Consider the following 13,671-nt stretch of genomic DNA (forward strand, 5'->3'; position numbering starts at 1 on the left):
GAGAACTTTCCAAGTCTAAAATGTTCCAGTTTCTTCTCTACGTATATATAAGTGGTTACTCATTTAGTTCAAAATTTGGCCTCGAGTTCAGACTTGAATACTTGCCTCATTTTTACAATCGCTATCGCTTCATATACACGCCAGTTTGGTGTAGGTACCGGGTAAATCAAAAATTATGGCAGAGTTAGGCCAAAGGCCACACATTCAAGCACAGCCCCCCTGAGATTAGTTTCTTACAGCATTCGAGTAGAAGATCCAGAAAGATGGCTGATAGGAAGGAAGCTGAGCAGAATCCCCCAGCAGGAGCTAGCTGGGGTCCAAGTAAAAACCGTACCAATACCGATTCAGACTTACTAACTACCCAGAAGCACGTATATATTCACCGGTGACAACCAACAATGATGTAACGTGCCAAGGTGAAAGACTACTACTCATATGTGTGCAGCAAATCGATGAAATGGCTAAAGCTTACATTCAAGATGTTCTTGCTCTGTGCCAAAAAGCAAGCTCCTCCCTAACTGAAGACGAGAAAATGGCCCATTTCATGAAAGGAAATGCCGAGGACTCATACCTGATCCTGTCGTCTCAGGACTATGATAGTGTTGATGCCCTCGTGAAACACTGCCATCACATAGACAGTCTTCGATGAAGACGTACTAATATCAGCATCAGTATTAACGGTCACAGCCCCCAGTCCAACTAGCCAGCCATATGACTAAAAGGAGGACTGGTCGATCCATCCCAAAACGAGAAAGCCAGCAGCCCGGCTACGCCCCCACCAAAAAAAAGACCAAAACAGCAAAACTAAATTAGTCCAAGAGAAAACAGTCAGGCCCTCGAGTAACAGAAAAAAAAAGTATTACACGTTACATAAAAAACACAGCAAACTTAAAAATTACCGTTAGCAAAAGGTTGCAAAGCCAATCAATCAAAGCAATACTCCCTCAAAACGCACCTAAAGAATTAAAATTAACTAAACCTTGCCACAAACCACAAACACATACACAGCCCACTCCAAAATAAAAACAAAAATAAAAGTAAATCTAGTTCTCAATTCCAATAGACTTCTTATTCACATTAATAACGTTCATTATTTCCCTAGCGTATGTTTTTGTCTTTCCATTTTTCTTATTCATATCTTGCTATTTAATGATCCAGACGTTACCCTCACACTCCCTGTTAATACACAGTCCTCGACGAAGTCAGCTGCATCTCTGTAAGAATTACATATTTTGCATAAGCAGTTCTTCTGGAGGTGGTGTGCGATTATGGCAAAATAAAAACAAAAATAAAAGTAAATCTAGTTCTCAATTCCAATAGACTTCTTATTCACATTAATAACGTTCATTACTTCCTTAGCGTATGTTTTTGTCTTTCCATTTTTCTTATTCATATCTTGCTATTTAATGATCCATACTTTACCCTCACACTCCCTGTTAATACACAGTCACCTGCATCTCTGTAAGAATTACATATTTTGCATAAGCAGTTCTTCCGGAGGTGGTGTGCGATTATGGCAAAGCCTCGAGGGCTATCTGCCTAAGGGGAGGGATGCCTTCGTGGAGGGATTTCTAAGGGAAACTGGCTTGTATAAACGTTACACATGGGGAAAACAAAGTTCTTCCGGAGGTGGAACCCGTTTAGATAGGAAAGAAACCTATCATGATTGGTAATTAATAAAGGGCCCGGTGAGTAATGTCGTTTCTGCGCATGTCAACAACAACAGGCTAAGGGCAGAAGTGGAAGCAAATCCATGTCCAAACACTCTTAACCAACCTTGGCCGACCATCCAAGAACACTTAAAGCAGAATGGAAAAATAAGCAAAGCAGGTGTTTGAGTCCCCCATAATCTGTCCGAAGAGAACAAAGCCAACCTATCCATCACATGAAACGTATTGCTTCAACGGCACCATACAAAACCCTTTTTTTGATCGTTTGATTAGTGGAAACAAAAAAAATAAGTCCTATACCATAATCCAAAACACAAAAGGCAATTTTAATAGGGGTTACAAAGGGTTTACATCCCAAAAAGGCGCTTCTGGGTGTTTGATGGAGTATTCTCGAAATTGTTCATTTTGAATTGCTGAAACCTGGAAAAACTGTTAATGTAGACCTTTATTGTGAACAATTGGATCTAGTGAACCAATCTTTAATCGAAAAATATCTGGCGATTGTCAATGGAAAAGGCGTCATTCTGCAACATGACAATGCAAGACCGTACTGTGCAAGACGAACACTGGAAAAATATAATGAATTGGGGTGGGAGGTACTGCCTCACACAACATATTCGCCCGATATCGCAACCTCGGATTTCCATTTATTCCAATCTCTACAACATTTGCTTAGTGACAAAAAATTTGAAAATTTGGATGGTGTCCAAAATGTCATCTTGAGATATTTTACTCAAAAACCAATTGATTTATATCGGTCCGGGGATTAAAAGTCTGCACACTAGATGGCAAAGGGTTGCTGATAGCGAGGGTGATTACATTATTGATTAAAAATAAAAACGTGTTAAAAATTTATTCGTGTGAATTTAATGTAAGAAAGCGACGTTAATTTCCGGTCCCCCTATTAGATATGACGAGACTACCACCTTGGCCAACAAGCGCTAGAAATTGTGAAAAAAACAGTTTTTTCAACCACCGCCTTATGCTCTGTAAAATTTCTCCTTTTTCCAAGGCATTAAACTATACACAAATTTAAGCATAGCCAAATCTAAAACGGCTGCGAAGGCCGAGCTGGCAACCTATCTCACCCCATCGGAAACCCCTTATCAGTTTAGGGAAGAGAGTTACTTAAGTTATGTAATATAAAATCAAGATTATTGCATAGAAAAACATCCATTCCCTTGCATGTTTTAGCGCGTTCACAGAGTAAGGAGTGAAAAGAACATACGAATCTTAAATACCAAAAACCCCAATTAAAATTAAATAAACTCACACAGAGATTAAATAAAATACACGTTGTGTAGCATAAATTATAATATAAATACATTAATTTTTAATAAGTCATAAATAAATTAATTGAGTAAATTTGCTACACAACACGATCTTGCACACCACACCTTCAAATAAAACTAAAGGTCTTTCAAACCGGACTGTTAGAAATGCTTAAAAAACTATAGCTGATTCCTCACATTCAAGTAGATGTTAGTGACTATTTACGCCACCGCATCATTTATTATTCAGAGGATCTCAGATGTTGCCATTACACGAGACCATGTTGATTGGCAAATAGCCATTTTCCAGAGTGTTGTCATTCAACGTGATATAAAATCTTTGACTTAACTTTTAAGAATTTCAGGTTAATTAACCTAGTTATCTTATTACTGTGGCTTTATTATGATTTCTGTTGTTGTCACCTTCCACCAGGATGCAAATTAGTAAAATTAGTAAAAGTATGTAAGCGCAGAGTTTTTGAGTTTGAGAGAGAGAGCTTTTGGTGCTAATTGTATTTCATATTTTAATTTGAATTTTATAATATTTAATAAATAGTTCGATTTCCTCTTGCTTAAGGTAGAAATAACATCTTAAGGACAATAATTTGAACATTTAATTTGATTGGTACTGCTGTCTACAGAGCATTAGAACTGAAGTTATCGACATTAGCCAGAGAAATTTTACTCTGCTGAATCTCAAACTGCTCCTCGAGTTTTTGCAAAAATTTAAGCAACAATTCTTCTCCTATAGATTGGCTAGTTCCAGTATCAAGATAAAGGGGAGAATTCAGCATCAAGAACAAAAGTGTATACCTGAGGAATATTTGAAGAGGAGGTATGTAAGGTCAAATCTTCAGCCGAATTCATGAGGGTCTTGTTTTGTTTGTCTAAAAAAAGAGTTTAGTCATTTTGCTTTTAACACTCCAGAAGTGCCACAACCATAGCATCTTACCAACAGTTCAAAATTTTTCCTTGTGTTTGCACTCCTCCAACCTACAGCATAGTTCTCTCTGTTTGGAGAATGACCATCCGATTTCAAACATATCTGAGCTCTCCCTTGGTCAAATGAACTCCTTATAATATCACAGGTATCGAATTTTACTGCTAAAACATCAGGAAAAATTAGTTGTTCTCATTCCTCCAAAAAGATCTTTGCAGTCAACAGCACTGTGCTTTTTCATTTGGTCCCAAATCATTTTTTTTAGCCAGTCAAAACTTATAATTTTCAGTTCAAATAACCAACCTTTATAGGACACCCGGAGTTGGAAATAAAATTCCTTCCAAGAACCATCAGGATTCTTTTTTGTTTCAGTGAACAACCTCCTGAGTTTTTCCACAGTCATCTTGAATTGTTCAAGGAGGATGCTTTCTATATGAGCTTGATTCTGAAATATTTCCTCTGATTCCCTAGCAATTACCTTAGATACCTCTGATAGTAAAGTCCCAAGAAGATGAATTGCACAAACCTTTTTTGAACTTCAACAGTTTTATTTATCTCTTGAACAGAACTAGAAATATACTGACATCTTTTCTTTCATTAACTTTCTTCTTTCTTAAAATTTAGCAAAATCTTCTGGTACAAACACTTTAGAGAGAAACAGGCTCTCTTTCCTTTTGAAGATCCAGCGTCAAACATAACTTTGTCAGTTCATAATCCTGATTTTTTCTTCTTCTTCCCCCCTTATTCCGTCGATGCTCATCTTGGATACAACTTCACATAATGGTCTCAAGGTAATTTTTCACATAGCTTTTATCTCTCTTAAATTCATTCAAGTTAACTATTAAGTCTTTTAATTCAAACATTTGAGCTTCATTGTTTATCATTAGTCCACAATCTGAGCCCAGGATTACGAGGTCGACCTTTCTGGCTTTCTCAACAAACAACACAGTGTAATGCTTTACAAAATAATCTGTTAACTCATACTTCTGGGTGCTACATATAAAAGATACATGAAATAAGAACATTTATTTAAGCATCACCATACAACATTCCATTGCAATTATACATCCAAAAATCAAACCGGCTCTTTAAATTAAACTCTTAAGAACAAAATATCATTTCACTGTAGCCACTAAATCACATAGAAAAGCAAAAGCACACGTGACTTGTTACAGTACCATATTAAACATGTTTAATGAATCAAAACAACCTTTTTTTCACTGAGTTTTTAAAACAACACTCCAATGAATAAGTAACTGAGACCAACTATAATCGCGGATAATTGCCTAATGCATCTACCTTTATTTCCTTTCCTTGGAGAAACATGATTTTCTTGGAAAAAGAATCTTGGAAAAGATCATGTAAGTTTACTACATAAGGCTGTCACCTTCAGTTGTGATATTCAGAGGATAAAAGAGGATATATTGAAGTAAATGCTATTTGACAGAATTATTATTATTATTATTATTTTGGGATTCTTAAAACCAACAATAAATTCTTCAAGGGAGTAATACTGAGAATTCAAATTTGACTTTTCCTTACTTAAAATGCTAGGCTATTACTTTCTATGCTAAGAAGTAATCATAGAGAATAAAAATATTTGGGACAGTTTATAATTACAATGGTGAATAAGGTTTTGCTATACGTAAAATTTATGTTGATTATAAAAATGAAATCACCTTTATCTTGTGTCTATTATCGTTGTTTGTCCTCATATAATTATTCTAATAACATGTGTCATGGAAAAGTTTTATACACAAGTTTCAAATCAGCAAAAAATGCATTACTTACATAAAGAGTTGTTTTTTCATGTCCATTTAACAAGGGAAAAAAATAAAATTTTTATTATTTATTACATTGGTGATTTCCTAATTGTACACATTATTCAAGTGATTTGATAATACATAATTTGTGCTGATACTTCTGCATTTCAGAGAGCTGATTACTAAAATAAAATCAACTTTTTTCTATAACTCACAGTGTAATTTACATATACTAATTCTCATGTACTTCTAATGCTGATATAAGTCAAAATTATAATAGTGACTTCATTACCTGTATAATTTATGCTGATTCTTACACACTTTCATATGCCACTTACAAAATCAAAGCAGATTTTTTCTATGACTATTTCTTTAATATGAAATTAATTTTTCCTCATACTTAAAATTGTTATTATTTCCCCCTTTCATTGTATAATATGGGTCATGTTACAGTTTTATACACCAATTTGAAATGATCAGGAAAATGCACATAAGAATCACACTTTTACTTCCACTTGACAAGCAAAAAGCTACATTTAGTTGGCCAATGTTATTTGAATTAGCTTCACTTACACATTTATATAAAAACAAACATATACATCTGATATGCCATTGTTAAGTTTCAAATAACAGCTGTATAACACAAGCAGCAACAAACACATTTAAGCTGTTCCCCAAAGCTTTGTACCTTTGTCTGATGGTAACATCTTCTGGGAAGTCTAGAACAGATTCACAATTTAAAGAAATTAATTTTTTTAACATAAATTACATAAAATAACTATTTAAAAAGGAAAAATATAATACAAGTTTTTTATTCTATTTTATTTTTCTTATAAAGCAAAGAACCTATACATACAAGCACACAACAAACATATTCTCTGCTCAAAAATAACAAAAGCCAATTTGGTGAGTTAACTTAAGCCTTGCACCACTTGGGTTCATGCTAGCTCGTGCATTCCAAGGTCATAATGTGCCAATATTTCTCACAACCACCTTTTATCATAAAATGACAAGCTCCTCCTCCCCACACATTCCCTCTTTGCCATGCTAGCCAACTAATTTCTTTAGACAAGCACTAAAAATGAATGATTTGAATGAGTACCTGCGATATGTGCTCTATTGCTTAAAAAGAAGCAAGAAAGCATTGCTGGCATCATAAAGGAAGTCTGCTCCATCTATGGGAATAATGCTATTACAAACTGAGCAATGAACAGACGGTTCCAAAGATTTGGAGGAGGAGTGTAACTTTAAGACAAGAAGCTCTGGACAAGCATCCACAGCAGATGACGACCAAATCAAAGGCTTCATTGACCCAAACCCCTGTTGCACTGTTCAAGAAACTGCAAAGACTCTTAGCCTTTCCAAATTTACAGATTAGAAACACTCAAAGTCAATGGTTACAAAAGCAGATACAATGTTTAAGTGACACAACAGCTGACTGAGCCCAATAATATTTAACTTAAATCTAAATCTGATTTTTAAGTATGAATTTCATAGGATCTCTGTACATCGTGATTGAATTAGCTGTTGCACAGAAAAGAAAGTGACCTATTTCTCAGAAGAAGAATAACAAGTGATGAATTCTGGATGCCATATGACAAATAAACTTGCAAGAAGCAGGTCACAGGTGGCAGGGAAAACAGGGATCCATTCAAAAAAAGTTTTCTTCGTTGAGCTACTTCCTTATGGACAGATGGTAAACTAAACTACATATTGTTGTCAATTCGGAACACAGCAAACTTACAAACCATGAGATTATTGTGTTTCACAATGACAATACTAGACCTCATGTTTTATTAGAGGAGTTAAGAAAGTCCCTAGTTTCATTCAAATGCCCTCTTGCATCCACTGCATTCTCCAATCTCTGCACAGCAAAACTATTGCTTATTCCATTCCTGAAAATTCCTAAAATGAAATACCATCTGAATGAGAAATTCTCTTCAGAAGGTAAAAGTCTACCTGGCAAATCTCTTTAACAGCAAGTTACCATCCTATTTTTAACAAGGCATTATGGAAAGCTCACAGAACATTGGAAAAGAGTGGAAGAACAGGATAAAAACTATATAGCATAGTAAAAAACCAGATTAAAATATTTGGAGAAATTTGTTTTTTGCAACCTTGATGCAGGAATGGTGCATTTTCTGGCATATAAAAAAGTTATTCACAATTTAACACATAAATTAAAAGACATTCGTTTAGTTAAAAAAATACAATATGATTAATCAGTAGTAAACACATATATGTAGAAAAGAAACATGCTAATTTGACATTTAAATTAAGCAAAATTCAAACTTTTAAAGCAGATTTATGCATTTTTAGGGGATAAATCAGAATGTCTTATAAAAGAACAGCAGATTAAGAGCATGAGAAAAGATGCTTTTAAAGATGACTTTTTAAAGGCAACTTTCATAAATTCATGTCACACATACGAGAAAAACGACAATAAGCTCTACTTGATTGCTGATAATAAATGCCGGAACAACTGTCAGTATTTTACAAACCATTCAGCTCCCTTCACCCTAACTTTTTCTGAGGTAAAAAATTGAAAATAATTTTATGCTGGCAAAACCACGTGTTTGTTGTTATGCAAATTGTTTTCTAGTTGGTGAGCCAAGGAGCGGGAAGGACTGACAATTACTGCAGTTCCAATGACGCAGATGTTCTTTTGAGATGCGCTTCTGAAGCTAGAGTTTTGCAGTGTTCTGTCGCCATTCCTCAGCCAACATGATGTCTGAAGGCCAATAAAGAGATTTCAAGATTATGACTATGAATTTACTAAAGTTCTACTAAGGTAATCACAAGTCAGTTAACAGACCACTATTCTATTCATAAACAAGAGAACACACATGGTTTTTGATTTGTCGATTACGGAGCTACAGTAAAATTGCTGAGTCAGTGTATTTCCATATCTTTCTTATTAAATAATGGAATTTCCAATGCTTAAGAGAAAAAAAGCATGTAGCTAAAGCTCAGTTAACTAAAGGAGAAAATTACAGTGACTTATGACTCTGCTGAGTATGCTTAGTTAGAACTTTTTAATTCCAGATTAAGTAATGTAATGACTGAAATTTCGGATATATTTAGTAACATTTTTGTAGTATGCGAAGACAAAAATATTGACCTGTTTATTGAAGAACAAGAAGATATTCAAGATACTGTTGATGAGTTACTTTTAATGCTAACCAAAGTTAATGTTAAGAATGCTAAAAATATCAGTCTGGAAGCTAAATCTTGTAAAATAGCGAGTATTCGCTCACTTAAGCAAACTCTTTCTATAATTAGTGGTGGTGCTGAAGAATGGTTATCATTTTTAGCTTTATTTAAAACAGCGATATTAGATAATGACAGATTATCGGATGACCAAAAATTACAATATTTAAAATGTTTTTTTTTAAGAGAGGTGCATAACGGATTGTTCAGGCTTTAAAGATTTGTCAAAGAAATTTTGAAATGACATGAAGTTTACTGTGTCAAAGATTTTTACATAAGAGAGAGTTATTTTCATCATTATTAAAGAAAATCTTGTATTTATCAAAATTACAAACTGACAATCGCAGCCGGTTATTAGCATTAGTAGACACCATGAGAGAATGTGTATGTTCATTTGAGAAATTTGAATTTCAAAGTAGAACAATCATGCATATTATTTTAATGCTAATAGTACAATTTAAATTAGATTGTTCTATGAGAGGATGGTGGGAAAGAACATTAAAGTGTGAGGATCAGACAGCGGCATAAAGAGCATAGAGGCATAGTCATAAGGGCATAAAATACGGGAGTTCCGTTAACACCTGCGAGACAGGGGTCTAAGCTGTGGCCAATGAGAGAAGCAAAATTTGCATATGCGTGGATGTGTCTACACTTTTCGTGCGCTGTTTTCTAGCTTGATTGATTTCCCGCGCTTGCTCTGCTTGCTGCTGTTATTTTGTATCATGGCTTTTTCAACTCACCACAAAGTTTTACTAGTTCAACAGAATGCTCTTTTATCTGCCCTTCTTATCAGCCAAGAGGCAATGAAAGAAGGTAAAAAAAGAAAAAGAAAGAAATGGTCTAGAGATATTTCTTTGGAAAGACAAATACTTGGTTGGCATATATTTCTGTGCAAAGCAGTATGGAATATTTGTGCATTGTACTGTAGGACTCTCTATACTATAAACATGCACATGCATATTTATATACAAGGTCTGGCTATTAATTTCCAGGACTCATGGAATAACTCAGAAGAAATAAAGATTAAACACATAGCCATTTAATATGATTCAAAGTAATCCCCATCAGCCGTAATGCACGTCTGTGCTTGGCTGTACAAATTTGGGAAAGAAGTTTTAAAGTCTTCTTTTGGAATGCTCTTTAATAGTGACGTTACATTTTTCTTGATCTCAATTGCTTTTGTTCATCTGGAACAAATCTTGTGTTTGCCTAGGTCTTACATCAAAATTCGCTGAACCGTCTCTTTTCAATTCATTGGCGAGTACTCGAATAGTCAATCGAAGATCACATTTCACCATATCGCGAACTTTGCAATTGCTTCTGGCGTGCATAGGGACTGCGGCTGACCTGCGTGTAAATCATCTTCAATGCTTTCGCGCCAGTCCCAAAAGCGCTTAAACAATTCAAAAGTTCTTGAGTGGAATAATGCTTCCTCGCCATAAACTTGCTTTAACATTCCGTAGGTTTCCGCAGCTGTCTTGCCCAATCTGAAGCAAAATTTAATGTTAAGTCTTTGCTCCATTTTCACTTCGACAATAGGAATTTTTAAGAGCTACATTTTAATGCCCTTTCCACGAGAACCACTTACTTTAGAATGGTGTCGATTGCACTGCACATGCGCAAGAAAACTCTCTTTAATATGCAATCATTAGCGCCATCTTCCGACTTTTCGTTCTTCTATAGTTCAGTCAGTCCTGGAAATTAATAGCCGGACCTTGTATGTAAAACCTTCTTTAATTTTTATATATAATTTCTCTTAGGAGAAATACAATATTCTAAATATGCCTAATTAAAGAAAAAAAAAACCTTGAGGATAAGTGACAGATAGCCTGTATATAATATTTTTCCATTTTGCAGGTGTGAAAGCAGTTAAGTGGAAAAGAGTACTTACCATACATTATTTACTTATTTTTTAAATTTTCAATCAAAAGGAACACGTTTCTGTGCTTAGCACTCCTTATTCACTGTCACTGTCAATCACTGCAGTAGTTGGCTGCACTACCACTATCAATTATCACTAGCACTAGTATCCCACAACTGGTCACCATAACCAGCAACCACAACTAGTACAATACTATGAAACGTTTACCCAACAATGTATTTTATGCTCAATTATTAAATACATTTTGCTGTGTTGCCAGCTGTTTGTATACATCTATTTCTAATAATTTGCATGTATAAGCCGCATCCCTGAATTTTATTTGCTTTTTCTGGGAAAAAAAGGGGGGTTACACTTGAGAGACTACAGTACATACTAACTTTCAGGAATTTTTGTGGATAATTGTGCAAACTGGTATGTTTACATCATATGTGTAATTCAAATTAAACTCTGCTCTGCCATGAGATGTCATAGATGTTAAGTTTCATCCACGTGTGTTGTTAGAAGTAATTACTTTCAATAATTTTTCATTTGCTGACAGATTATGACAATTCTTCACTCACTGGCAGACATGCATATTAAAGCACCAAAAAGAGTTTAATTTCAACATATGCTGTCATTTCTATTTACCACTTTTATCTGAAAAGTAATTTCACATTGACAAATTTTAGGTACCGAAGTCTTCAAAAACAACAAAATTATAAACATTCATACCTTATCCAGGAATTTCTACCAGAGAAATAGCATGAATTTAATTATCAAAATTCCATTCAAATGATACTAATAAAGAGTGGATAATAATAACAAATACTATTCATTAAATTATAGTCCATGTTATGAATTATGTTGCTCAGTTTCATTAAAAGTAAATTCCTTTCATGGAGAATGTAATTAAAAAAGAGAACATAAACAGGAGACAAAACTGTCTAGACTGTTGACTGTTGTTTTAGGGATATTTCACTACATTTTTTCCTTCTTGGAATTCATAAGAGCATTTTCTCAAAAGATTAATCTTTTATTACTTATATAAAGCTTACACCATTGAATTGACTATTGTGACTATTCTTAAATAAGTAAAAATATTTTTTTTTTCTTTTTTTTTTTTTAAATAATATTTTTACTTTAGAAAAAAACAGCAGATTCTTGATATTGAATTAATGTTTTAGTAAAAGTAATTCATGAATTTTGTTTGGAAAGAAAATCAGCATTTGAAGCCAATAGTAATACCAGCCTTTTTCAATAAATTTATTCTTAAATACAAAAATAATTAAACAGGAAAAAAAATGATAGTAATAATTTTAAAAAATATATAAACAGAAAGAAAGTAATAATAATAATTTACACAGAAAAAATAAAATTTTTGCAAGCATGCATTTTTAAAGAATTTTCATAATAAAATGAAAAATAATGGATGGGATCAATCATCTACAGGATCATTCACAGCATGCATGATCCTGAGCTTAACTTCTTTAGGAGTTTCATCCATATTTTTCAATTTATTGAGAAATCTCATTAAAAAATACATGTCATCATCATAGATTTCTTGAGAGATCAACTCATTATTTCGTTCTGATACAAACTGCTCCATATTAAAAAAAAAATGTCGCCTTCGATGTAACAGCGAAATAGTCTAAAGAAAGCCGCTTCATTTTAGATTCGCTCTGATTGGTCGACGCTTATCCCAAACTCTGTGTAAAGTTGAAAACTTGGAACCTTGTGCCACGAGCCTTAACTTTCCAGCATGCACGTATGCACAAAATTTACAACAAATTCAGGTTTTAATGCACATTTTTCACATATCGAAGCTGAGATGTCTGAATGTCATTTCTATTCATCCTTTCTACCCTTCCCCACATCATGGAATGTGCCAACAGGAAGTCATTTGACTATTTTTTTTATGGGCATTTGTGCTACGTGGCAGCTTTTTCGTAAAAGTTGCGACACGCGTGGCATGTTCGTGGGTGAAAATCCGGAAAATATGTTTTTTCTCAAATACTTCGTAATTTTGTGTTATTAATTGCCATATATTATTTTAATTTGAATACATTTGGCTCTGTAAATTTTATATCAGTTTTCATGGCAAAAAAAATATGTGCAACCAGCTGATTTTGCTCGCATTCTTCAAGAATTATCTGATGAAGAAAAGGAAGACAAGGAAACCTTTGGATGGGAGAACAATAGCGATTTCCATTCCTTATTTTCTTTTTATTTCTATTTTTTAGAAATAAATAAAAATACTAAAGTTAGTTTAAAGTGTGTTAGAAGTAATCAAAATCAAAGTCCAACATTAAGAATCAGCATAATTTTTTTTTAAATATTGCAGTACTAGTTTCTATAGTTTTCTGAACTACCTTCTTCAGCTGCTTAAGTGCAAATGTACCAAATAAAGGGTGAAGAAAGAGAAGATAAGTTAGAGATTAGCTAAGAAAAGTTGGACAGAAGTTAAGCTACTGTGGCCATCTATTGATGAAACAAGAAAAACTAAAACAAAATATCTTTAAAGGCTGAAGGTAAAGATGGATTGCAATTGGGGCCATTAACGAGAACAGAATTTGTTTTTTATATGAAATGCTTCTAAAAAATCTAATTCACCAATGGAGGATATTTTTTGAATAATTTTGGCAGCAGAAAAATGGAAAGCATGATTTTCATTCCAACAATTCTGAGCAACAGCAGATTTCTGTGGTCCCTTTTCCCTAACATATGCCTCATGTTCTTTAACACGAAATTTTAAGGCTCTTTTTGTTTGACCAATGTAAATTAAAACACAGTAACAAGGAATCTTGTATATACCCCAGGAATTTATACCTGGAATGGAGTCCTTAAGCATGGAACTAGGAATTTTATTGATAGGAGAGAAAACAACTCGAAAGTTAAATTTCTGCAAAATACATGCAATTTTATAGCTAATTGATGGAAAGAAAGGAATGATAACAGA

General features: G+C 33.9%; 1 protein-coding gene across 3 annotated transcripts in view; it reads right to left on the bottom strand.

The window, feature by feature from the left end:
- Window positions 1–6,135: 6,135 nt before the first annotated feature.
- Mt2 (tRNA (cytosine(38)-C(5))-methyltransferase) overlaps window positions 6,136–13,671 on the bottom strand; it is a 54,899-nt gene continuing 47,363 nt past the window's right edge. For all 3 annotated transcript variants that reach the window (XM_035354176.2, XM_035354177.2, XM_035354178.2), the window contains one exon: window positions 6,136–6,363. In XM_035354176.2, coding sequence (XP_035210067.2) covers window positions 6,260–6,363 — 104 coding nt within the window. In that variant the 3' untranslated portion in view covers window positions 6,136–6,259. The remainder of the gene's footprint in view (window positions 6,364–13,671) is intronic.

This window comes from Stegodyphus dumicola, chromosome X2, assembly GCF_044657685.1.
Source record: "Stegodyphus dumicola isolate Sdum_Otavi_A_Nest chromosome X2, ASM4465768v1".
In the NCBI taxonomy this organism is placed as follows: domain Eukaryota; kingdom Metazoa; phylum Arthropoda; class Arachnida; order Araneae; family Eresidae; genus Stegodyphus; species Stegodyphus dumicola.